The sequence below is a fragment of the Erithacus rubecula genome (assembly GCF_903797595.1).
Source record: "Erithacus rubecula genome assembly, chromosome: 6".
In the NCBI taxonomy this organism is placed as follows: Eukaryota; Metazoa; Chordata; class Aves; order Passeriformes; family Muscicapidae; genus Erithacus; species Erithacus rubecula.
Window position 1 is genome coordinate 24868751 of NC_136688.1, and position 27535 is coordinate 24896285.

General features: G+C 39.6%; 1 protein-coding gene across 15 annotated transcripts in view; it reads left to right on the plus strand.

Moving 5' to 3' along the window:
- MGA (MAX dimerization protein MGA) overlaps positions 1 to 27535 on the plus strand; it is a 57761-nt gene that overhangs the window by 20587 nt on the left and 9639 nt on the right. For 9 of the 15 annotated variants that reach the window (XM_079309254.1, XM_079309257.1, XM_079309253.1 and 6 more), the window contains 14 exons: positions 1652 to 1780; positions 3126 to 3224; positions 4532 to 5163; positions 5811 to 6168; positions 7061 to 7284; positions 8097 to 8237; positions 8670 to 8745; positions 10084 to 10604; positions 12049 to 12346; positions 13613 to 14242; positions 14800 to 15099; positions 16465 to 18161; positions 24455 to 24579; positions 25905 to 25956. In XM_079309254.1, coding sequence (XP_079165380.1) covers positions 1652 to 1780; positions 3126 to 3224; positions 4532 to 5163; positions 5811 to 6168; positions 7061 to 7284; positions 8097 to 8237; positions 8670 to 8745; positions 10084 to 10604; positions 12049 to 12346; positions 13613 to 14242; positions 14800 to 15099; positions 16465 to 18161; positions 24455 to 24579; positions 25905 to 25956 — 5282 coding nt within the window. The remainder of the gene's footprint in view (positions 1 to 1651; positions 1781 to 3125; positions 3225 to 4531; positions 5164 to 5810; positions 6169 to 7060; positions 7285 to 8096; positions 8238 to 8669; positions 8746 to 10083; positions 10605 to 12048; positions 12347 to 13612; positions 14243 to 14799; positions 15100 to 16464; positions 18162 to 24454; positions 24580 to 25904; positions 25957 to 27535) is intronic. The other 6 variants (XM_079309260.1, XM_079309247.1, XM_079309249.1 and 3 more) reach the window with 6 other exon arrangements.

Consider the following 27535-nt stretch of genomic DNA (forward strand, 5'->3'; position numbering starts at 1 on the left):
AGCTGATGGAGAGGAGAAAGTTCTTATAGTTCTTCATTGCTACTGTTTGCTTACAGCAGCTGAAATTTAGCAATGCTCCGGAAATGACAGAAATTTGAAAAAGTAATAGTTCACCTGTTGTAAATGGGGATGTCTTTATTGACATAATACTTAACTGTTACCATTTGTTCTCCTCTGGCTACCTGCAGTCATTCCATGTTGCACTTTTTGGGCTCATCCTCTTGGATTTTGACCTGGGTGTTTTTTACTTCATGATCCTAAACTGAAAAAATAAATTTTGTGCATGTATGATGTTCTTATTTTTGTTTGAGTGTGAAAAAAAAATAGACTTGTTTTTGCAGGTGGCAGAAAGGAGTGTAAAGAAAAATAAACTCTACTCTTTTCATTTTATTTGAATAGAAAAAAGAAATAGATGGCACCTTGACATTTGCCAGTTGAAATATTTTTATACAAAATGCCATATTGACTTACTTCTTCTTTTCCCTTGGTAGATACGACAATTATATCACTAGAGTGTCTGTGATAACAGCATCTGTTTAAATAACCATGCCTGAGATCTGTTTCATGTCACTTGTTTCCAGACTGGTAGTTATCTGGTCACTGTGTTTCCACTTGTGAACTTAAATGTATATGGCCAGCACAATGTTTCCACTGTATGTGCAAATAAGAGATTTTGTTTCTTGAGCCTTGTCAAGTAGTACATTCTCAGTTTCAAGATGCATACATTTAATGTATTCATTTCGAACTTGTGGGCAACAGGAGCAACATTTGTAAGTTTCTACAGCTAAAAATCAGAATAGAAGTTCTCAGCCCCCAGCTGTGAGCTGAATTTGGTTGACAGTGATTTCTAAAAAGGTGCAATATCGATTTTCCTAGCTTTTACTTTTCTCAGCACTTCTGTATCTATATTTGTTCTGCTGTTGACAAAAATAGCTTTTGTTACCAAGTAAATCTTTCAATTTGAATATTGGGGGTTGTTAGTGAAGGAACACGTTGATGCCACCACAAATGCTTCAGTGCCTTTAACAGCACAGATTGTTGTTAGAATCACTGTCTAAACTCATATCATGACAGTCAAACAAACACACCCATTCTTCAGGGCTGAAGTGTGATTTGTAGTCTCTTATGCTGGTTGAAACTGATGTATGTGTGATACATGTTCTTGCACAAGTTTAGCTCAGAACAAAAGGGAGATGTGTAAGTACTGCTGGCAGGCTTGATAATTTAGAGATATGAAATGTCAGTCAGCTGAGTTGGGTTCAGAGAGCAAATCTAGCTTCAGAAATGTAAATGGTGCTGACTTATTCAGAAAAACAGACAAAAGGTTTTGTTATGACATTTATTGCACCCCTGGCACAGTGGTTAATAAATTTCTGTGAAAACTTAAGTAGCAGTCAAAAAACTATGAAAAGCAATTCAGTTTTTTTCTCAAATTCCCATTGTGTAAAATGCTCTTTAATTTATGTCTGCTATAAATCCTGTGTAAGTAACTGTTATGGCACTAATGCTTTTTTTCAAGTCTCTTGAAATGGTTGGGGAATGCCAGAAAAGCCCATGGTAACTGAATGGTTTATCTTTCACTGAATATTTGATTTTCTTTTTCCTAACATCTTGCTGCATTGAGACATTTACTGTTACTTGTTTCTTGTAGTGGGACTGAAGTTGAATTCTGTGGACCCAACAATGAGCATTGACTTGAAATATTTGGGTGTGCAACTTCCTCTTTCCTACTCAAATTACTCTCTGTGGAACTATCCAGGTACCAACCCCAATTCTCCAGGTGGGTAGAACACGAATTTGCTGCATTGTCAAGTGTTGCCTTTTTATTATCGATGAGAAGGAGAGAATGGCTAGTTAGTTCAACTTAGTATCTAAAGAGGTAAAAATTAAACTAAAATGACACAAAAAGGAGAACCTCAGGTCATTTTGTGGTTACTGGACAAGGAGTCCTAATGGTGGCTGGATTATTCAGAGGGTTCCTGTTTTGTGATGGTTGTGATCCAGTAATAGTATCTGTCTATTTTATATTCACCTCTCAATTTGCTCAGGAAAAGCTTAGGCAATCTGAATTTGTCTGATGTTGTTTTCACATACCAAAAAATAAGGAAAGTTGTCTTTCACAAAACTGAGTATCAGAATTTTCCAGAAGACCTTGAGATACCTCACAGTGGCTATCCTATAACTTCACAATAATTATTTATTACTAAAGTTGTGACTGATGGTTCTTTTTTAAACTTGCTTGGTATCCAAACAAATGCATTTCTCATACTGTGACTATGATTCTCATACTGTTGATAGGTACTGTATTAATAGTGAACTGGATGGACAAAGTATAATTTATCTTATATGCTTATCTGTCTTCTGCTTAACTGTTTTTCTCACTGTAATATTCTGATTACTTATGTCTTTCTCAATCTATTGCTTTTGGGAGCTGGTAGAGGCAGGTGTTGAATATCAGATTTACACTGCAGGATAGGAAGATTCAATTCAAAAGACCTCACTCAGCTTAGTGTCCAATGCAGTTATTTCTAGCCTAAGAATATGTTAAATGGCCACACAGATCCCTCTTAGTATTTTTACATTCCATATTAACTCCCACAGCTGATGCATAACTTGACAGAGATGTAACTGTTTGCCTTTTGTGGATGTTCACTGGCCATGCTCCTAATAGATACCCACCTGAATTTTAAAGAACAGTGAAAGAAATTTCTGCAGGTATTGCAAAAATCATTGGCCCAACTGAGGGGAGAAAATCAAATTACTCTTGCTGAGTGAGGCTGTAGTAGGAGCTTAAAACCTCATTCAGCCTCTTTAATTTTAGTTTACTAATTAGTTGATTGGCCCATTACACTTTTGGAGCAAACTGCTTTTGCTCATTGCTAAGGAGAATAAAACTTCTTGTGTGGGATAGCAGATGCTTGGCCGTAGAGCAGAGTTCTACAGGAAGCTTGGCCTTCTTTTTAAGTATTCTGTTAATAAAAAATAGAGGAAAAATCAAGTTGCTTCAAACCTTCTGATTTTGTTACTGTTTCACCTATCCCTGATAAGGAATAAGCAGAATTTGCTAAGACACTGATATAGTGAAACTTGCTTCATAAACTGAGGCTGGCTTTCTTCTTTTCCAGATACTGGATTTCCTTTTGTTTCCAGGACAGGAAAGACAAATGATTTCACAAAAATCAAAGGCTGGCGAGGGAAGCTTCATGGTGCTTCTAGAAATGAAGGTAAAAAAAAGTAAAAAGAGATCAGTGTACATATTTCCAACATGTGGCCATTTTCTGACCTTCCATAGACTTTGCAATTTTTCTGTGTCTTAATGAGAGATGTATTTTTTTATGTTGAGAATGTTATGATTAAAGAGTTTTTTAGTACTGGTTCCATAGTCAGAATGGAAATCAATGACAGAAAAGAGAAACTGAGTAAAATAAAAATACATATTCTGTTCTACACAGAAGGTTTGAGTGAAGATCAAAGCTGTAATAGTTTTGGTTTTGGTTTTGAGTTTTGAGTTCATATGGAAGTATAGTAATTCCAGAATTCTGTTGCCTCAGGCACCCTAATGAACCTGAGTAATTTTCATTTATATTGCTGTATTTTTAACTCCAGTTAGAACAAGTATTCCTCACATATTTGATTACTTTGCCATACTTTAAATGGATTGTTGAAAATTTGTCCATATTTTACATTAGATTAAATATTTATGTTGTACCTTCTGCACTTCTATACAGTGTTGTGTTAGAATATTTCAGGTACATTGATAGGCCAGGTGTTTGGGACAAATAAAGTAAGAATAGAATCACAGAAGGCCCGTGGTGTTTCTGTGAATGAATGCTGTGTGGGGTCTGGCTGAGCTGGAATTCATTTTCTCCACAGCAGCTCTCACAGTGCTGTGCTGTGCACTGGCAGCTGGAAAGGTGTTAGTAACACACCATTGTTTGGGCTACTGCTGAGCAGCACTCACAAGGCACCAAGAATGCCTCTCAGCATTCCGCCCTCCAGTGGGTGGACATGATCTTGGGAGGGGACATAGAACAGGTGATCCAAACTGACCAAAGGGGTATTGTTACTTACAATGTTTGTCTTCTGGAGTAACTACTACTTGTTCTGAAGCTGTGCTTCCTGAGAAGTGCCTGTACATCACCTGCTGATGGGATGCAGAGAATAAATCTTTCATTTCCTTTTGCTTCCACACACGGCCTTTACTTTTACTTTATTAAACTTCCTGTGTATTGACCCATGAGGTTTTTTGCAGTTTACTTTCAACCCCCCATTCTGCTGAGAAGGTGAGTGGTTTGTTGGGCAGTTGGAATCCAGCCAAGGCCAGCCCATCACAAATACACATGTAAGATCTCCACAAAAACAGATGTGCAGGCTGCTGGTTGTATTTCAGAATGAACTATATATGGTGTGTCTGTACTATATACAGTTCTTGTACAAGAGCGTGTTTTTTTAGAGATGTATTTACCTATCCTGCCATATTGGTTATTGTAAGATTTAACTCCAGGAATTAAAGTACTGTTCATTTGTTTAGGTGGCAGTTCTGAAGGTTCATTGAAGAATCGCTCAGCATTTTGTAGTGACAAGCTGGATGAGTACCTGGAAAATGAAGGGAAATTGATGGAAACAAGTATGGGATTCTCTTCTAACACTCCCACTTCCCCTGTGGTATATCAACTTCCCACTAAGAGCACTAGCTATGTTCGAACACTGGACAGTGTTTTAAAGAAACAGTCCACTGTAATTCCATCAACATCTTACACATTGAAGCCTGCTCCTCCATCATCTACCTCTAGGAAAACAAAGAGCCAAGCCAGACAGAGTAGAGGAAAATCATCTTACAAACCCATTTTACCTTCACCTTTTCCTGCACAGCAGAAACAGAACTCATCAGTGTCAGGGGAAAAGGCTGCTAAATCTGCTAGCAGCTTGAGTAACCAAGCAGATGGGTTTGTGCTGCCAACTGTGGATGAAAACACGTTTCCAAAACACATCAGTTTGCGTCAAGCACCACAGCATCACCAAGCACCTCGTCCACCAGGTTTGTCTAAATCCCAAGTGAAGTTAATGGACTTGGAAGACTGTGCTCTCTGGGATGGGAAACCACGGACCTATATTACAGAAGAGCGAGCAGACATCTCTTTGGCAACCTTGCTCACAGCTCAGGTACATCTGTAATAGTTTCTTTCTTTTCTGTACGGTTGTTCTTTTTAATCTGCCCACTTACGGATGTTGCATAGAGATGCAGAAAATAGGACTGAAGCTGTTAAGGGTCATGATAAAGCCTGAGATTCTTTTGTGATGTAGTCTTTGCAATGAAACTTTAATAGTGCTAACTTAGCAGTATGAGAAAAAGCCAATTGTGATAATAGCATATTGATACAAATTATTAATAATCTAAATTTCAAATTCTCACCATTAATATTTGGGTTAATACAATTGTTATTCAGCAACTGCATTTCCTTGCCATTTTCATTTTTATATCTTCAGTTGAGCTAAGTGCAAGAAAATCCTGGTTATGTTACCTGGTTGTCACATGATAACTTTTGCTTTTTCACTTTCTGCTTATTACCAGGATGGTTTTGCTGTCTCCAGTTGCCTCTCAAAGGACTTCGAATCCAAACTCTGTTTCACTTGGGTTTTTGGGGTTTTTGTGGTATAGAGGACAAATTTTTATATGTAAACAATGTATCTCGTGGGGTTTTCTAAATGAACTTTGAGTAGCAATTTTGCATATGCTTGATTTAATTTTGCTATAATATTTCTCTTACTAAAATCTGAAGTTTATTATTCTTTAAACCTTTTTTTTTTAGGCATCTCTTAAAAGCAAACCTATCCACAAGATAATAAGACGACGAGCACCTCCTTGCAACAATGATTTCTGCCGACTGGGTTGCATATGTGCCAGTCTGGCACAGGAGAAACGTCAGCCTACCCACTGCCGCAGGCCAGACTGCATGTTTGGGTGTACCTGCCTCAAGAGAAGGGTCTTGCTGGTGAAAGGAGGATCAAAACATAAGAAAATGATGAAAAAGGCTGTGCGTGGGAATCTTGTGCTGTTCGGAACACAAGGACAGCAGCAAGAGGATGAGGATGTGGAAGAAGAGGGTGATGGGGACACTGAGGAGATGAAGCAGAAAGATAGGAAGAAGAGAAAAAGGGTGGAATACAGTGAGTATTGGTGGAGATTACTTACAGCAAATTACCAAACTTGGTGGGCAGTTTTTGTTAGGATGTACTAGTGATGCCATTTCCAAATCCTGCATCCTGCTTACTTGCAGGAAATGACACTCTTTCTTTTCTTTTTTATTTTCTTTCTTACATGATCAGCATTTTGGGCACTATGTAGTTATTTATTGCACCAAATTATCATAGTTTCTTCTTGGTAGTTTAAACTCTTGTTCAACTCTCCTAATGTCTTTATGGATATGGGATAATTACTGCTGTCATTGTTGGTAATGTTACAGTGCTGTTATCTTTCCCTGTAAACAAGCCAGGATCTGGAGCTGCAGTTTCAGTTGCTGTATATAGCTGTAGAGTTCATGGTCTTCCTTGAAAATATAGTTATTTATGGTAATTTCAGATCTGGCCTAAGGTTTGCTCAGAAAACTAAATTGGTAGAAACTGCTCATGAATTTTCAGTTTCTTCCTAACAATACTTTTAGCAATAGCTAAAAAAAAGTATTCTGTGGTATTCTACTGGAATAAATTCATTCTTCCATATACAGGTCTAGGATTTCTTTTGTGTTTTGCCATTTGTTGGTATGCAGCATCAGTGGAGGTCACTAATTTTCTGTGGTTTTGCAGATTTTCTATCACAGTAAAAGTGAGAAATGAAGATTAGTGTGGAAACCTTTTTATTTTCATTTCTTCTTCCTTTTAGACAAATCCCAGTCACTTTTGACTAGAATTTGAGGCAAGAAAAAGAACCAGTAGTATTTTCTGGCAATTTGGACTAGTGATTGCTGCATGGCTAGACCACAAACTCAAACAAAAAAATCTGTTACTGCTGTTAGGTGGCATTTTATTTGTAAGTATTTTTTGTTTTTTCTCTTTTTTTCAGCTATCTGTGACTCAGAGCCAGAACAACCTGTTAGGAATTGTCCATTGTGGGTGAAAGTGGAAGGTGAAGTAGATCCAGAGCCAATTTATGTCCCAACACCATCTGTTATTGAACCAGTTAGATCTGTGGTACTGCCCAACCCAGAGGTCTTGGTTCCTAGTAAGAACAAATCTTCCAGTGGAACAAAACCAGGCAGAGTGTACACTCCTAAACCAAATCCAGTGGTAAGAGAAAAAAAGAGATGCATGTTTTTCCTTGTACTGAAAATTAAAACAAATGCTGCCAAAAGCTTCTGTACTAAGCAATTTTAGAGAAGTTTGAGGTGAAAGCTTAGGACTGACTGCCTGTAGGTGTGTTGATAAGCTAGGATGGATTGATTGTGTAGAGATGTTTACTATGCCATCTTCTGTTGGGAATTTACTGTAACAGTGCAGAGATGGTGGAAGGTGATTATGATTCACTGATAGCCTCATTTAAAAATACAGTAATATGTGCTATTTTTGTAAAAATTATTTTTAGTCCTAAAATGTTTATAAAAATTATTAGCTACATAATGCTACATACTTACATGTCTAAGTATGAATTACTTGCAAAAGATGTTGGGGTACAAACACAGAGTGTTCAGTGTAGTTCTGGGGGGGGGTTTTGTTCTTTCTTGAGGTTTCACTGCCAGTGTTCTAAGAATTTGGCTTTGTGTCTCTCCTCCCCTTAGTATCAGACAAAAGTAACTGCAGCAGTAGAGGATAAAACAGCCATAGAGTGTAGTTCTGTATATCAGATAATGTTAAACAGTGCATGACACTTAAGATTTGTTTCTTCACTTAGAAAAATATCTGAATGTGTTTGAATTTCAGGGAGCTGGTGGTGGCTTTGTGATGGTACTGGAAAAGCAGATCTAGCTTTAAATGCTAGACTTTTCTTTTGACCCTTACTATTGAAGTATTTATGTTGAAGTGCTTTTAGAAAGCAAAGCTGTTTTGTGATATGCATCCAGAACAGAAAAAAGAGGGGTTTGTCTCTTTTCTTTTTTTTATAGATTCGAGAGGAGGACAAGGGTCCTGTCTACTTGTACTTTGAAAGTTTAATGACTTGTGCAAGGGTGCGAGCCTATCAACACAGGAGAGAGGAGAAAAAGCAGCAAAAAGACAAATGTGATTTACAGAGTTGCAGTATAAAGGTAAGAAGTCACACTGTAACTAGTGTGTAGTATAGAACTGTATAGGCAGAAATATGGAAAATGTTGAAGCAATTTTTTCTCTAGAAACTCCTTTATGACATGAGGGCTTGACTTGCATTTTGTGGGTGATAGGGCTGTGGAAGGTGAAGCCTGAATCACTGCAGTGCTGGTAAACTTACCCTCTTACTATGATATACATTGTCTTGTCTGGGGAAATTCCTGGCTGTCACAAGTGCATTATTATGTAAGACTTAAATGTTCATCATTAATAGAGCCCTTCTAAGATGAAGCCTGTAACACTGTCAAACACAGCATATTTCTGTGATTTGGGATAAAGTAGTTATTTTGTGCTGTAATTTTTAGTGTGGAAGTGTAGGGTCAGAGATGTAGAGATGTGTAGGGTCAATATTTTCTTGCCTTTCTTTCCTCCAGCAGGAGCATGAACCAGAGCTTCCGTCTGCTGAGAAGGCAAGCTGTGAGGTAGACAAAGACACTAATAAATCAAGAGGTAAGGTTTGAGTCTGGAGTATAATTTCACTTCTTGGTAGTTACATGTATTTGTGGTATTTCTTAAAAAAAAAAACGTAGCTACTGATAAAACACAAGTGTGTTTGCTGGGGGAGTTGTTATAGTTGTTAATAAAAATCTTACAACATGCATAGTTTCCTGTTTCCTTAGCAGCTGGGGGAGGCACATGGAGGTACAGCAGACTAAATATCCAGTGCTTGCTGCTGCTCTAAGTGTAAAATGATGCCAGTAGCTTGTTTGGCAATAAAATATAAAACTGCACAGCAGACTTGTCTTGAAGACATATGGTAGATGCTTGGAAAGAATGGAGATGAATGGTTTTGCTTTGTCTGGGTATTTTTTTTTCTCACTTTTTTCCTTTACTATCACTTTGTAGTTACTGAAGAATTAAATATCCAAATAGTACTGGGAGGGATGGGATCCTCATGTTCTTCATGAACTGGATGTGACAAGGAGTGCTTTGTTTGGAATTGTTTGATGTTGAATTTGTTTAGTTCAAATTGAAAGATTGAAGTTCTGCCATGTTAGCGGTACTGGGTTTGAGTTTCTAGCTCATGAAGAAATAGGCTAGACATTCATATTCTCTTTCAGTCTGAAGCACCCAAATCACGTTACAAGCCTTGAATTAGACATATACTAGAGGCATTGTGTCGTCCACTAATCAACCATATCTGCCTTTTTGAGCTGATTTTTTTACTGTTTAACATATACAAAACTGCATGCTACATTTAAGGATGGGAATGGAAAAATAATACAATCAGTTGAAAATGCTGGTGCATTGGTAGGTGAAATTAAAATTGCCAGGACACAGGGCTCAACATCCTTACAGTTTTGCAAAAAGGGACAGTTTAATAACAACAAAAGGTCACGCTTCTGTTTACACATCTTCTGCAAAAGACAGTTCTGCTAGTGGCGTGTCCCCTCATGCCATTGTAGGACACAGATGCTTTTTCTGACTCAAGGAGAAAAGTGCCATCTCTTGAGTAACCAGTGTTGCTTTCTATTGTGTTGATGTGTTTGGAGAACTTTCACCCATGTATTGAAACAACCCAGCTTTGTTTAGCTTGTGATGCAATGGGATACAACCTGACGTGGTATGGCTGCAGGGATTGAACCATGAGAAATAATTACATTAGTTTGCAGTGAGTTTTTGTTTGTGGAGCTCTGCAAGGGCAATTGATGCTTTGAACAGTTCTTTTACTTGCTGTTGGCCTGCAGCTGAGCTGAGGGTGGAGGTGTGGGCAGAATGGAATTGTTTGACTATCCAGGTGCTTAAAATGCCATAGTATTGCAGAAACCTATTTCAATTCTTTCTCAGAGAAAAGCTGGTGTTCTTCCCGTAGTGAGGGGGACTCTTTCTCCACCTCCTATGTTCATCACACCACTCAAGGTGAACCAACCAAACTTATCGAGATTATCTCTGACTGCAACTTGGAGGAAGATCACGATAGGATTTTGACCATCTTATCACAGCATATCAACAGTAATGCACCACAGTGCCTTGAAGTGGGTAGCTTCATTATTGAATTGGCTTCGGAATACAAGGCCCAGGATGAGAACCATCCTTCTGTCTGCTCCTCCAGAGTGAAAATTTCAGTGCCGTCCTACCAGGACAAGGACGAGAAGCCTGAGATCCCTGTCTTGGAGCCTCCTGATAGCGCAGTGGCATCATGCAATAACTCAGAAAATGTAAAGGTCATGCGGGCAGACCCAGTGGACAAACTGCGGGAGAAGCTGCATGGGGGCAAAGGCTTGCCTTTTTATGCAGGGGTTTCTCCTGCAGGAAAGCTGGTTGTCTACAAATGCAAAGCTAATATGAGCCCCTCGGGCTTGATTCAGGTGGGTCCCTCTGCCTTTACCGTGGAGATTAGATGCAGTTTCATCCAGTACTATACCAGAACTCCTTGAATGGGAGAACACTCTTTAATGTCTTTCATTGTCCAGACAAGAGTTCTTGCTGTCTAGTGGCATCCATCTCTGTAAGCGTGTCCCTTTCAAGATTTACAGGAAATCTGATTGGAATCCTGAAATCTGATGGTTTAACTTGTCTTTTTGACAATTTGGGTCTTGTTGACCCAAGTGCAGAATCTCTTTCAAGATCTTTTTAATTTTTTGTAAGACCCCCTGAAGGTGCATTTGACACATAATACTTCTAAATGAGTGATTCTGCGAGTCCACAGAAATACTATTTTTTGGGGAAGTATACACTGGGACAAAACTTAAAAATGAAAATGTAAACATTAAAATGCTTTTTGCTACAGCTTACTGTTAATCTTCACAAACAGCCTGAATCCTCCTTATAGAATATGTTTTTCATCAAGAGATTTCATAATTCTATATTCAAAGGGTCTTTTCCCTGTAGTTTTATGTTGCTGACATGGTTAAGAATTAGTAGTAGGAGCTACTGGGTAGGATGACGATCTTTTTCCATCATAGCTATTTGCAGTTAAAACCACTTTGAGGAAAATCATATGAATTAGAAAATGAGAGTAAAATATGTTTTCGTGATACTTTGCAGATATGACACCCTCAGAAAGTGAAGCTAGTGGAGAGAAAAAGATTAGGAGATTTCTTACCTTCAGTAAAACTTGATCAGTAAAAACTACTATTTAGTAGTGTCTTAAATACGTTTGGCTTTTAGAAGCAGATGAAACACTATCAAAGCAAAATGCTACATACCAAAACTTCCTGTTGTCCACTAGGCATAAAGCAAGATCTTCTGTTTTTTTCCTATGCAGTCCATTACCACTAAAACTTGGAATTTGAAGTTAGTGAACTCAGCATGCCTTAATTACGGTATCAAACAAAGGTGTGGATAAGGAAAAAGTTGATGCAGATTTTACAAGCTCTTTAGAGTTTTGTCTCAATGTATATGTCATCAGTATTCTTTCTTTTGTGATGCAAGGTCTTGATAAGGTTTGAGAACTTTGTCCAAAATTGTCCCTCAGTTAGGGACCTTACTTTTATTCAGGACTACGACATAAGCATGGGACAGGAAAAACAGGTGCTAGCTTCACTCTTATCTAGTTTCAGTGATTTCATATGTTCCTTGGACCTCTCTGGTTTTATGTGAGAGTCTGATCAGTATTTAAAATCAGCATGACAAAGATAAAATAAGAGTTGTTCAAAGTTGTCCTGGGCAATAAGGAAATTAGGAATTCCCATTTGGAATTGCAATGTTTCTTTGAAAAGGATATTTAGAAGTCCCATGGAATGAAACACTTCTCCAGAAGTGGTGAATTAGCGTTCTTTTCACAAAGTTTCCCTTTTCCCCTTTTTTCAGGTTAATGATAAAAGGTATCCTCAGGCCAAACTGCTTTTGGGACAGATGGGGGCATTACATCCTGCCAATCGGCTAGCAGCTTATATCACAGGCAGGCTGCAGTCCACAGTACTTGATATCGCAGCCCTCAGTACTGTGATCTCCAAGGTAGCACCCAGTGCTAAAGCTCCTGCTTCTGGGATACCATCAGTCCAGGGGCCCACCACATCAGCTCCTAAAACTACATCTTCCACCAGCACTACTTCAACCCCCACTGTGACGACTCTGAAAACCCATGTCCCAGCACAGAGAGAGATAGGTAGGTTGGAACTTATTACTGTGTTTTAAATTGCGTGAAGCTGAAGTACAGAGTGAGTGTATACAGCATTAATGTTGATTTCTGTGCAACAGTGCATGCTGCCTTTGGCTGCATTGCCTACCTAAGATGCCTCTGCAATAAATAACCACTTCAACGCAGAAAGTTTTATTTTGACTTCAGAGTAAGATTACAGATGTTGACTAGTAGTTATTTTGGTAATGCTACTAGAGAGTATTTTCAAGAGACGTGAGTAGATGGAGACTCTCCAAATATTAAATGGGATTTTTGTTTGGAGTTTCATTACTATTGTTTTTGATTGCTTTTCATCAAACACAGATTAACTTAAAATGATTAAAGTATCACTAATATGTGGTCCTTCACTGCTAGATTTTTCTGCTGATAATGCATTCATAATTCTTGTGACCACCGAAGATGTGTGAAGCACATGTGTGAAAGACAAGATGGTTCAAATCTGGATTAGTGAAACAACAGGTGTGCAGCCAATAACCACGCCAGCCTCTAATCTCATTGGATCTCACAAGCTAAACAGGGTTGGATTTAGTCAGCACTTTGGGTTTAAAATTTAAAAAATGATTGGAAGATTCATGAGTTATTTGTGTATCTGAGCTGGTACCAAAATGGTTACCCCAGTGTGGCAAGAGAGGAAGTTGCCCTTAACTATTACATTTTGCATGAGTTTAAAAAGAGAAATCTAGTACTCGTCCACATAATTGCACACTTTAAATAAAGACCTGAAGAAGCTTTGCAAGGGAAAAGGATGTTACCTGTGTCCTGGAAAAACTTTAGTTTCTGATTGATGATTTTGTTTCTTTCTGCCTAAATTTTCATTGCCATGCAAATGGGTTTGTTGTTTTTCTTGTCCTGTAATAAAACTTGTTGTTTTGTGTGTTTATGCAGTGTGAAAGAGCTGATTGTGTTTCATTGATGGGCGAAGTCATTGCTGCATATGTGATTTAGGTAAAAGATACCAGTTCTGGCAAAGTCTGGCTTAAAAATGCTGTTTGCATAGATAACTGCAGTGTTGGTCTTGCTCCATGATCTCTGTGCTGTTGCATTCACCTGTAGGTATACAGAGGTCTTTCTAACATGTAAGGCATATCCAGGACTGCCGTAAAGGTTTTTATTTAATTACAAGGTACATAGGAAAAGGTGGCTCAAATTCATGCTGAAATTACAGTGGTAGCACCTCATGAAAGGCAAAGAGGAAATCTGTTAAAATTTTGACCAGCAAGTTTTTGTTTGCAGCTGCCCGACCCTCACCTGGTGGTGTGTTTGCCCAGTTTGTGATAAACAAAGCGGGAACTCTGCAGCAGAAGATTCCTGGAGCAGGCACACGCCAGGCTGCCTCAGGGCGACAGTTTCTCAGTATCAAGCCCGCACCCATCACAGTTATTGCTCCCGTGGTTCCTTCAGTGCCATCTCCAGCTTTGTGCACAGCCTGTCCTGGGGTCACTGCAGCCACCACCACTTCTCCAGTTACTGTGGAAAGTACCAGTGTAGCAGCATCTACTGTGACCACTCCTAGCCAGACAAAAGCTGGTGAACCTCCCTGCTCTCCTCCTGCAATTGCAGTCACAGCTGCTCCTGCAACACCTGGAATCAGCACCTGTACTACTCCATCCACCTCTTCTAGTGCTACTGTGAGCACAACAAAAACAACAGGGATTGTCGAAGCAGTAGCAACTACATTGCCAAAAACTGTAGTAACACCACCAACTGTTACTTGTGCTGTTGCCACAACATCCACTTCCACGGTTGTACTGACAACAGCTGCAGCAGCTACACCTGTGGTGACCACACTGACTTCCTCTGCTGTCTCTGTTCCAGTGATACTATCAGGAGTTAATTCAAGTCCTCCACAGAATCCGAAAAGAGGTAACACTTAGGTGCTTTGGGTTCTTACTGCAAACACTTGTTTTTTAAGTTCTGCTTCTTTCCATAGCTATAATACAGTTTAATTTCAATTTAAATATGGACTCACTTGCCTTGCCCCATTTCCTAAACAGGATAAGAAATGTTGTCTCTTAAGTTACTTCTTGTATTTCAGCCTGAGCTGGTAGCAAAAGGAAAAAATGTAACTATCTGGTCAGTGACTGCTATGAAGTGAGCTGGAATCCTCACACCATCCCTTGACCAATAGAAATGTATAGCACAGCTGTAACTAGAATTTCATGTTGGCACAGAGCTCAGGACTTAGGTACGGAATTACAGTCCTGTGTCACGGTTGAAAAATGTTAGTGGAACTACACAGAAAAAGCCAAAACTGTTCTGACTTGGTTGTTTCCATGCATTCTGTGAATAAAAAGAGAAGAAAACTTGCCTTCAAATAAATTTAAGAGATGCAGTTATTTCCAAAATATTTGCACTTGTGTTTATTAAGAATAATGCCTGATTTGTAGGCAGTCTCTTAAAGTGTCTTTTTTTAATTTCAGAAGATGCTGTTCCACAAGCTGCAAGTAAGACTCCCCCAAAGATAGCTCCTGGAACAGACAAACGTGTTGGGCCTCGGTTGCTGCTGATTCCAGTGCACCAGACACCTTCTGCTCTGCGGCCGCTGAACAACACGCAGGTGGCTCAGAGGCAGAGGATGGTCCTTCAGCCTCTCAGGAGCCCTGGGGCTGTGAACCTGTTCCGACATCCCAATGGGCAGATCATTCAGCTTGTTCCCCTGCAGCAGGTTCGAGCTGCCGGCGCCCAGCCCAGCGTGCAGCCAGTGATGCTCCGCAATCCAGGTACCAAGGCCAGTGCTGCTTTTGGGACTGACCAGTGTGTTACTCAGAAAGGAGCAGTGAGATCAATGTCCCTGTGATGCTTTCACCTGCTGAAAGTGATTGTACAGAGTAATTTGGTTCTGAGTGAGTAGCTGAAGAACTTAGTGTCATTATTCAGATGCAATGCAACTTAAATATCACATGTATAATACTCTGAAAGTGCAGTTAATATCTAAGTCAACAAAATTTGGAAGCTCTGTGCAGCAAGTAAAGGAGCCTATGTGTATGTGTGGTAGTAGAGCCATGTCTATTGTACTGTCACAACTTAAAAGACTCGATCTGGTGATTCAGAAACAATTCTTCTTGAAGATTCTCTTAAAAAGAATGAGCTGTTACCCGTGTTTCATTGGATGTGCTGCTCTGTTTTTGTTAGGTTTTCAGGTTGGTTGGGGTGTTTACATATGATATTCAGATGAAATGTTACATTGCAGTACAAAATTGCCAGGTTTTTTTCTCCTTAAGTGTGTAAGAAGAAAAATAAGTGTGACTTTCAGCTATTACTCTAGTATACAGTTGAAGACAGGGTTGGAAAAGTTAGAAATTGCATGTTGGGTATGTAGTAGGACCTTTGCTTCTGTTCTCCCTGTATCAAAACACATCTCAAAGAGAGGGAGATAGAGTGGGGTGGAAGGGAAAGTGGAAGCAAGCACAGTAGATAAAATTGGGGAGGAGAGTAAACAATGCTGAGCTTTAGTTGAGGTTTCAGCATGAGGTGTAGTAAAGAATCAGTCAACAAGTTTATTTAATTTCTTTCTGTTTTGAGACTCTTGCTGACCAAGACAAGCTAGTTGCCAGTGGTAATATTTTTCTTCCTTGTGCATGGAGTGTTGAAATGCTGCAGAATGCTGAAATGCTTCATAAAAGGTGAAAAAGATGGTGGTATAATTATGTAATTTTGACATAGTTTCTTCTCTTTGGAAATCTTTTTCTGAGAGAAAAAAAAATTAAAATAAGGTGCTTTTTTTAACTTTTGTGTTTTTAAAAACCCCAATTTTCTTGTTTTCCAGTAAATGTAAAATGGGAAAGTAAATGTAAAATGCAGGACTTTCAATGCTATGTCCTTTTTGATCAAAAAGTTTAATGCTAGAACTTAACATTAAGTCTGTTAGTTTTAGAGTGGCCAATTCATTTATTGGGGTGTTAGTTTAAAAAAATTCAAGTTTATGTGTCTTTATGCAGGATCAGCTTTTCCACTGAAAAATTGTGGTCAAACACCTGATTCCATTATGATCCTTGAGAGTGCTTCTGGTACAGCATTAAATACTAAAACTAGAAGACAGCAGTTGCTTTGAGGAAGTCTCAGTTGATGTTTTGTTTTCCTCACAGGATCTGTTGTAGGGATCCGGTTGCCTGCACCTTCCAAGCCTCCAGAGTCGCCTGTTTCTCCTACTTCCTCTGTGTCTTCCACTTCTCCTGTCTCAAATTCAGCTGTACAAACTGCAGTACCCAAGTTATCTCCCCCATCCAACCCAGCCACTCAAGCATCTTCTCTTCTTCCTTCAGTAACAAGTTTTGTGTCACAGGCAGGCACTCTGACTCTGAGGATCTCTTCCTCTGCTGCCGGCAGTGTCACAAACCAAACAGCTTCCGAGTCTAAAATAACCTGCAGCTCGGGTGCTCTGCCAGCCACCACCGCCAATCTCATACCTTTGCAGTCTGGAAGTTTCGCTTTACTTCAGCTCCCAGGACAGAAGACTGTGCCAAACTCTATTCTTCATCATTTTGCATCTCTTCAGATGAAGAAGGATTACAGGAAAATATGCAAGAAAGAGGACTCAGGTGCTGCTCAGCAGAAGGAGAATGAGAAGGCTCCATGCTCAGGTGACACGGAAGTTACAGAGTCTGATGTCACAGTGCCAGATGCAAAGCAAGAAGAAAATGAGTTGTCAATTAACCAGGCAAATGCTGCTGAAGAGTCAGCATCTGACCCAGTCACACTTAGCAATGATAAAAATTCCACTACATTAGAGGTAGTAGAGAAGAACTTAAAGGTGCTAGAGAGTTCTTGTGACGACAGCTTTTCTTCCCAGCATGATGTTTCTGTAGATGTCGTATCGTCTGACCATTCGTACATCAGTGAGAAGCCAAATGATGAGGAAGAAAGAGGAGCTTCTGAAGAAACAGAGGATTCTGTCAGTTTTGAAACTGCTGTGGAGGCAGTTTCAGCTAACTCTGAAACCCTTTGTGGGTCATCAGATGAGTCTTCAGTTGCTCTTGTGGATAATGCACATTCACAGAGTCTTGAGAATCAGGAGACTGCCCAGTTGAAGAACCATGGGACAGAGCAAACACATGCTGAAGAGAAGAAACCAATAAAAGAGGAGGAAGAAGATGCTCAGACACAGAAGGAGGAGGACAACAGAGCAAGTTCTGGGCAGTTGCATAGTCAACAAGAGCAAGATATACAGCTGAAGATCAAGGAGGAACAAAGAGATACTGAACTGTTTGAGAACAAACAGGAATTCCAGGGCGATGCTGCACAGCCAGATGTGGAAGGGAGGGAGTACAAGGGCTCTAAAGAAGTGGAAAACATAGAAGAGAAAACAAGAAGTAGATCTGAAATTGGTTGTGCTAAAGAACAGGATAATACTTCAGGAGATGAGCATAGAGTCGATTCAGAGGAAGGCAAAGGAAGCATAGCTAGGCAGGAAGGCAGTAACAGCAAAGAACAAGGTGCTTGTGAGTCTCTTGAAGAAATGAAAGAGGGCCATGATATTCTAACACATGTTAACAGTTCTTGGAGCAAAATATCTAGCATTGTGCCCCCTTTAGAAAATAGAGGTGAAGTGGATAATAAAGCTGATACATCAGAGAAAAGTGAGTTCCTGACAGCGCCAGAACAGACAGCACACAAAAAGGGTTACATGCCCACTATTGATATAACTGCTGATGATATGGAAGATGATGAAGAGGAGGATGAGGAGGAGGAAGAGGAGGATGAAAAAACTGATGATTCTGCTGACGAGATGCTGGATGGTGCTTCTGACTTCCCAAGTGAAGAGGAAGTAGATGTTGAAAAAGTGGTAAGCATTTAACTATTTATGAAAGTATTGTTTTTATTTATTTTTTTATTTTTTTTTAGTTGGCCAACTAACATGTCATAACCTATGGATTTCAAAGAGAAGAGTATGATGTTTGTGTTCTGGACTGTGATTTCTTTAGGAAGTGTAAATCAGGGTTCAAGTGGAAATGTCTTTTATCCCTTAGATGAATGCTTTTTTTTAGGTAGCAGTGTAGTGGCCTTGTAGAAATTGCCTGTTTTTCAGATAACAGGAGTTATATTGAGCAGTCTGTAATAGAACTGTTGCAGGTTGTCTTCCTCCAGTATTTACTCAGATGATTTGCTTACTTGTAATGTGACTGAATGATCCAAAAATGTGGTGGCCAATATAGTATTTCTGTTATTTTAAGATGTTTTCTTCCATTTAGTTTTTGTAGCCTTAGTTAACATTTATTTCTGGTAGGAATATTTGAATCCGTCCATAAATTCTGTTTTTAAGTTAAATTATTAACTTAAAATAATATTTGAGATTTAAATAGTATGTGAGAGCTGTCGTTCCTTTTTTGATAGAAAGCAAATGGCTTCAAAAGTCACAGAATAAGTAAAACTTTGTGGTTAGTGTAGCTGAGATACACTTTGATTTTAATGCTCATAAAATTCCATTCAAATTTAACCCAAAAATTAAAATAATCCATTGTATAATTCCTTTTGCTTCTTACATACCACTATATGACTTAAGAAACTTCTTACTTAAAATTATGAAGCTGTTGTTTCATAAATCAGTCAAATGGACACATGAACTAAGCCTTTTCTTGGGATAAGCTACAAGTGGAAATAGGTTAAACTGGAGAAGAGTTGAAGAACAAACAAATTAAAAATAGGAGAGATAATGTTCGTGTCTTCAGGACAGAATTCTTTTAGCCTTTTGTGTTCATGTAGTCCTCTCACAGTTGAAAATCAAACTAGAGTTCTTTGATACAAACAGGTCTAGAGGATTCCTGAAACACCGGGCAGTAACTTCTTGGTGCTGGTGCTACAGGAGGCAGCTAGGAAAGGTTCCCTCCTTGAGCTGCTGCTTGGTAACAGAGAGGGCCCTGTGAGTGAAATGGCAATTGGCTGCTGTCCTGGCCACAGCAGCCATAAAAGAATCTAGCTCAACTCTCTGGTGACAGGAGGAAGAGTGCCAGCAAGATTTCAGCCCTGGATATGAGGAGAGCAGACTTCAGACTGCTTGGGGAACGAGTTTGGAATGTCCCCAAGGTTACCCAGCTAGCTGATCAGTGGAAGCCAGTTGATTGAATCTTTTTGGATTTCAGTAAAGCTTTTGATACTGTCTCTCACAGGATCCTTCTGGACAAAATGTCCAGCACTCAGCAGGATAAACACATCAAGTGATGGGTGAGCAACTGGCTCACGGGTCAGGTGTGAAGGGTTATAGCAAATGAGGTGACTTCAGACTGGTGACTGGTCATTAGTGGGGTTCTGCAGGGCTCCATCCTCAGCCCTGTGCTCTTCAGCAGCTTCATAAATGACTTGGAGGCAGGACTGGAAGGGATACTATGTAAGTTTGCCTGAGATGCAAACTCAGAGGAGCTATTGACTCTCAAAGGTAGAGAGGCCCTGCAGAGAGACCAACCCTGTGAAGTTTAACAAGGGCAGGTGCCAAATTCTGCACCTGGGACAGGGCAGCCCTGGGTGTACAAACAGCCTGGAGAATGAGGGGCTGGAGAGCAGTGCCATGGAAAGGGACCTGGGGAGTGCTGATCTGTGACAAGCTGGATGTGAGTCAGGAGTGCCCTGGCAGCCAGGAGGGTCAGCCCTGTCCTGGGGGCATCAGGCACAGCATCACAGCCAGGCAGGGGAGGGATTGTCCTGCTCTGCTGTGCACTGAGCCAGAGTGGCCTTACCTCAAGTGCTGGGGACAGTTTTGGATGCTACAATATAAAATGGACACTAAGGTATTGGAAAGCATCCAAAGGAGAGCTGTGAGGGTAGTGAAAGGCCTTATGGGAGTGAGGAGGTGAGGGGAAAGGAGGGGCAGGCCCTGATCTCTTCTCTGTGATAACCAGTGACAGAACCCTAGGGAATGGCATGAAGTAGTGACAGGGGAGATTCAGGCTGCATATTAAAAAAGGGTTTTCACCCAGAGGATGAGTGGGCACTGGAAAGTGGTCACAGCACCAACCTGACAGAGTTCAAGAAGAGTTTGGACAATGCTCTCAGGCACATGGAGTCATTCTTGGGAATGGTGCTGTGCAGGGCCAAGAGATGGACTTCAGTGAGCCTTACGGGTTCTCTTCTAAGTCAGGATATTCTATTATTCCATAATAGCCAAGTGAACAGCTCTGGCTTGTAGAGAATCTCTTCAACGTCCAGAAAAACTGACTAATCAGTTCATATTCCAGCTTGCTGTTCTCAGGCAAGATGGTAGCATCTCAGCTGCATGAAGGTGAGAAAACTAAATACAGATGTTATTTTTGTAAGTTCTTTTAGGTTGAAAACTGAATTGTTGCTGTCTTGTCTTCAGCTGGGTGATGGCAGTTTCATACATCTTGTATCCTGTAATAACTTGAGCAGAGTTATCATCAAGTTTTGAGAACCACTGTTAATTCACTCCTGATGCCAGATAAACTTTGCAGACATGGTAGTCTTAGTAATTTGTTGGTAAACTAACAATAGTGTCTAGGTCACAGAGTAGTCTTTTATCAAGGTTGATGTTTGAAAACTGTTTTCTTTCATCCTGCAAATGGTTAATAAAGCAAAAGGGTAATATTAGAGATTATAAGAAATGTTTGTTTTGGAGGAAGCATATTGTTTTGATCAATAAGCCTTAGAAAGCCATCTAAGGGCGTGTCTTCACTGCAAACTCACACGAATACAGTAAGCTACCCTTGATTCTAGACCAGTAAAGCTGAGCAATGAGATCTCAGAGGACCATAGAACCTGTCTGGATTTTGGATTTGTTAATCTTTGTTGCTGGCAAGTTGAGTTAGCGTGTCAGTGCCTAATGGAGCAATCAGTTTTGGTTTTAAATGTGGTGTTTTTCACTGGGATGTACTCTTCTCTTCATTGTAGTGCTTACAAGACAGGCTGCACTGGTATTTTTTGTCAGACTGGATGAAGTCAGATCATGTAAGCAGGCTAGTAGAGGATGTTTATCTACTTTATTAAACTAGTGGAAACAAAGAAGCAAAGAGTACATGCATGTCCACTAATAGTTTTGTTTAGTGGAAATACTTAAGACACCTCTTGTACTGGTTTGGAATGTGGACAGGTTTTGGTTGCTCAGCAAATGTCCATTTAAAACCTTAGAGAACTTCCAGAGTCAGGAAGATTGCTGCCTACATGCAGTAGCTATTACTGTTTATTTTTTAACACATTTTTTCATACTGGTTAATTGTTCTTAGTTGTGGACATCAATGCCCTTCTGATTACCTTCTTACCTTGTGCTGACTTTGTGTCCTTGACAGATATTTTTCTAGTCTCCTGTGCTCAACAGGAGGTTCCTGAGATGATATCTTAGCCCTTTTGCATTTCCTGTCCTGAGTAACATCAGAAGAGACTGAGGATGGTTAATCATTGTGGGTTTGGTGATATGAATAAAGCCTTCTGGGAATATCTGTAGAAGCAGACTAATGAGTATCAGGAGTTGCTGTCTGTACAAATTCAAGTGCAGTGTTTTGGGAGGTGATGTTAAGCTCTTGTTCTCCAAGGCATGATGATTGCACACAGAGTTCCTGCTGAGAAGGACTGCTTGGCCTGGGCTAAGTCACTGACTCTGGCTCCCAATTGTTCACAGTACTTGTTGGTGTAAGCCAAGACTATGCCAGGGGTTGTTTGGTATTGTAATGCTACAGATAAGAGTCCCTTACTACTCTAAACACAGCTTCTGTGTCTGGCAGGATACTGCATTGTGAGTGTTGTTTAAAAGTGTTTTTCTATCATTCTTTTCCTGAGACAAACATTGAAATGATAAGGACTGTTATCAATTATTATAAAATGGTAAGTTTAATGCAAAGTTCAAGTGATACATTTTGTGGACAATATAAATTCTAACAATCTCTTGCATATTGTCAGCTTTTAGTTCAGACCATGTGTGAAACCTGCAGTCATTGTAGCATAGAAGGCAGCTCAAGAAATTGCACATTTACTTGGGTAATGTATAATGACATTCACTGTCATCTAACCTCCTCCCTGTCCCTTGAGGATCCTCTACTATGAGGCAATTTGTGCTTTAGGTAACAGCAGTAAGCGTTTAGGCTGCCAGGAACAGACAAAAATCAGAGGAGAGGACTTAGAAACAAGCAAGAAACAGGCAGAAACTGAAATGCAGAGAGGGAAAAGTGCTGTCATTTCCATAACAACTTCAGAACTCTGTTGTAAGTGGCATTGCTCCTCTAGTGTCTTTATTCCATAAGATACTCTACTCAACAGCATGTAGAATTTATGTAACTACAGGAAGTAGTTTGGAAAGACTGAAAGAAGTATGGATGCTGATGCTAGAAAAGTAGGGCTTCCACAAGCATCTTCAAGAATCATGCTGGGCTATGGATAAGGTTCAGCCTATGGCAGGTTGGCAGTACTTCTGTAGGAGTAGCTGTTCTTAATGTCAGATCTACTTACTTCTGCTGATCTTCATGATTGTGATATTTTTCCTATTGCTAAGAATTCAGGGTAGAGAGGGGAGATTAACCAACCAAAAGCATTTTTTTTCTTTGTTGCTAGATGTAAGAATGAAAAAAATTAATTACTTCTGTTTTTCATATGTCCCCATTCAGAATGTGTAAACTTAAAGATGTTCATTTCTTGGTGGGCAGTGGAGTTTTTTACATGAGTGGTTTTTTTGTCCATCTTTCATTAAAAGGATGCCACATACTGGGTTTTGAACACCATTTTTCTAATATGTTAGCATGCAGAATGTTTCAGGTCTAGAGCAGCTCTAGTCTGGATAATTGCTCTCAACCCTTTGATTAGTGCAGTATAACTTACCAGCACTTGAAAACTTTATGACAGCAATGTTTCTATGGTAAGCTAATTTCCTGGGATGCTTTTCCTCTTACTCTCTGGATTGTAGCATCTTTTTTCAAGTACCTGCCTGACCATGTATCCTGCAATGTAATGTCCAAATGTAGTTAAGACAGGGTAGTCCTGCCTGCTGAACAAAACCAGTATGCATCTCTTGCACGTAAGGGTCAAAGAAATGGTGCTGTATGGAGTGGAAAAGCTTAGAAAAGGTATCAGGAGGCCTTCAGCATAATGGTGGATTTATGAATGACCCAGGAGAGCATGCAAGAATGTGAAGTGCTCTTTGTATAAAGAGAGAGATCGTGTTGCCACTACCTCTTGTACATGCTTATTTTCAATGTAATGGCAGTATCTGTTCAGTAGTTCTGTGATTTAAATAGTGTCTTTGTTTGAATAGGTATTGTTTAGTCAGGGTAGTTCAGAGAATTGGGTGAAATAGGGTAGAGAATGGAAGTGTAATTACGTTTTCTTGCTTAAGGAGAAAGAGTTCTTTATTCTATAATCAGACCAAAGATTATAATGTAAAAAAACTTCACTAAAAACTGTAATACCAAAAAATTGGTTGAGTAGGCATATTTTCTTGGGAGTGGGGTATCACTTGGACTTACAGATGGCCACAAGATTGATGTTTAACTCTTGTCATTGCTTCAGGACTGCAGTTGTTCCTTATCTCTCTCTTTCACAAAGTAGCAAGTTTTCTTGGTCAGACAAGCATGGAGAAAACATACTCTTCAGAATATAATAAATATTTTAAATGATTAGGCAACATTTTGGCAAGAGCCAAAATCTTACTCTTCATCATGTAAGCAGTTTACTATGTGATCCAAAGAAATCTGACTGTATGATATTCTGACTTTTGCTGTCTTAGGTATGAGAGACCATTACTAAGGTGGTAACTACTTTAAATTCTGTTTAAAAAAACATTAACAAGAATATGGTAGTAGGTTGTAAAGGCAGTTTAATCTTACTTGAAAACACAGGCAGGAAAACTCTGCCCTGTGAAAGCTTTTCTCTCACCCATAATAAGAACATAAACTATAGAGATGGGCTGTGTCCTTACCAAAATGCATTTTACAGAGTTGCCAGTGGGAGGAATTCCTGGAGGTGACAGTTAAAGTAACCCCCTGCTTAGCCCTGTTCATTGGCCAGTGTAGCTGGAGATGTTGATTCCCTGATGGTTCGAAATGTTATAATGTAATCTCATTTGAGACTGAAGTGAAACTGTTTTGGCCTGAGCGCTAATGCTGAGTAGATACTCATTTTAAAAAAACAAAACAAAACCTGTTCCAGGATGCGTGTGAATACAGAGAGGATGACGAGCAGGTGGACATTGAGACCGTGGAGGAGCTTTCAGAGAAGATTAACATTGCCCGTCTGAAGGCCACAGCTGCTCATATCGAACCCTCCGACCAGAAGTAAGCACCCCTGGGGAGCACTGCACGCAGTGTGGATCCTGCTGCTGGGCTGGCACCGGGTCATCCCACTCAACAACAGGTGTAATGTGGTGACAAGAGAAAGCAGGGCTTCTGTTGTACCTTCCTCAGCACTGGCACATCCCAGTGTCTGTGAGAATGGTGCTGGCAGCGCTAAGAGTAGTTTCAAAGTGTCTTAGCCACCTCTAACTAGTCTATGGGGATGTATCTTGTAATGTAAAATGAATGAGTGAATAGCCTCCCCTCCTGCAAAGTGAAAATTAGCAGGGTTGTCTTTGTTTTAAATGTGATTTTGCAAGCTTGCTTTGTTCTTGCTGGTGGGCTTCTGGGCATGAACAGTCATTAGGTTAATCCCTGACCCTATAAATGAAATATTTGTCTTTCGGACCATTGGCACAGCAAAGAAAGTATTTTCTTTTTGACATACAGTCTGCCATGGTTGGATAGCTTGGCTTAATTTTTTTGTTTGGTTTACTGTTGGTTACTGTTGCTGCCCTTGCATTTATGATGACAAAGGCAAAATAAAAACATGGCTTACTTGAGGAATGTAATGATAGTTGTAGCTGTTTCTCAGTTGCATCAAACAAAACAATGGGGAACATTGCATCTATAGTTCTTTTTGTTTGAAGAATATTTTTTAGAAACTGAAAAAACTGTTTGGTGCTATTGTATGTCTACCAGATAGTTACCTCTTTTTACTTCCCCTTTAAGGATAACAGCTCAGCTTTTATCTTTAGATTGTGACTTTGCTTTAAATTTTGAAGATCTTCCAGTGAGAGAGAAAAACAGATGTCATGTTTTGTAAAACTTGTTTTCAAATATGTGTTTTCTTTGTTTTGTTGCAGCTCCTGAGATATGAGGAAGCTGCTGTTATTATATATTAGGATACTAATAAATATGAGGACTTTGGTGGTTCTTGGGGGGAGGAATTGCTCTGCCATCTATATTTAATCTGTGTTTATTAAAAACAACCAAAATATAATTTTAAAAGATGCTTTATGCAGATAACAGTCACAAGCTGATTTTATTCTCTTTGCATATAGTTTGAAATATAGAAATAGTTTGTCTCTTGTGCTCTGAGATAATTTCACAACGTTCAGAATAGCTCGGTTATTTCCAGGATGATGGTGTTGGAGACTCTCACTTTCTTGAGAAACCTCAACAGTATCCTACTTTTATGCAGTTACACGAGAAGAGTTAATTTCAAGGCATAAAAATGAGCAATTCTAGACTGTTGGAATGTAGTTAATGAGGATAGAGTGTATGAGATAAGTAGCATTGGGAAAAACTTTTTACCTTTCTTCCAGATACCATCCTCCTAATTCTTCGGATGAAACATTATCAGAAAAACATTCAAAGGTATATGTTTGCTCTCCTCTTTCCTTTTAGTATCACACCTCCATTTTAAAGATAAACTTTCATCTCACATGCAGCTCTTAATGTGATTTATCTGCCTTGCAGATACTTGTGATTAAATGCAAGAAAGCAAATATGCTGGGGGGATTTGCTTAGTCCAAATCTCGTTAAGGTGAAAGGGCTGGTGCTGGCATCAGTGGGTTTCAGATTCAGCTTTTGCTATGGGAGGAAAATGTGCCTTTTATTTATGACTGCATCTGCTTAGGTTTTGTATTCTTGGCATGAATAATTTTTACAGCACACTTAAAATAAAAAATGAGCAAAATTTTCATGTATTGAAGAAGAAGGAAGACAGTATGTAGAATTACATAGGCACAGCATTGGATGAAGCATTTCTGAAAACAGAAGTTTAACTGTGTGTTTAGGCAAGTTAAAGATACCACAGAAACCTTTCAAACCAAGACTCACTGCAGTCCTTCAGAATCTTGTGCTGTATTTTTGGGAGGCTCTGAAGCCAGTTTCTCTGTGCATAACTGTCTGTGATATACTTGATGTCATCTCTAGAGCTTCCTGCTGTGGTGGGGTGGGGCTTTGAGTGCTGTGGGAACCTGGTGTATATCTTGGCTATTGGAGCAGAATGGGATGTGTGCCTTTGCCTGAGACAGAGAGGGGCTCCAGGATGCTCTGTCTGCCTCACCTTTTCCGTGTGTCCTCCTCTCTGCCCCTGAATTTACGTTGTAAAGCCTTCCCTTGACAGGAACCCACAGCCGGCACAGGAGCAGTTGCAGCTGTACTGTCCTCAAATCTGCCTGTGAAGGCAAAATGCCTCTCAAGAGCCAGGTTTCAGGAGACAAGTCTTCAGATTTCTCCTAGGCCAGCAGGCTCAGAAATACTATGACTAAATCTGAGGAGTCTTTCCACTGATGCTCCAGGGTTTGAAGCAGACCTAAAATTATCTAAAAACCTGCGTTAATTATTTCCCCATTAAATAAATAGCATAGTTGTACAAAACTTGAAAGAGTAATGATTGCATAACAAACTTTTAAATCTGTGGAGATCAGTAATTTTGCTTATTGTCTGGCAGTCTTTTTAGAAACTTAAATTCAAAACCAGAGGCTCTTGGCCGCATTCTTTGTGTTGGTGTATGTCTGGAATGCCGTCTTTCACATTCTGACTTACAATGTCTCTTTGGCACCAACCCATATGAACCTTTGAAAGAAAATGGAAATCAAACTACTTTACCTTCAGGGAATTCAAGTCTCTTGTATTTGATGTAATTATTTAATTAATTTGTAGACTTTCTTGACAAGCAAACAAAAAATACTTGGCTCAAACATAACGTGATTTTGTTGTAATGCTGTGATTTTATCTAAGTAGCCTTGTGTTGCAAAAAGTAAAAGCTTATGAACTGAAGGGACTCATGCTCTTTTCTGTTAGGGTTGATGTGATTATGTTCGTCACTTCTTCAGTCAACATCTCATTTCTTACTGTGTGTGCTTCTGATTCTGAACTTTCAGGGAGGCATAGTAGCAGGATAGCATGACATGGAATCTTCAGGTGTCTGTAGAAAGGCTGTAAATCT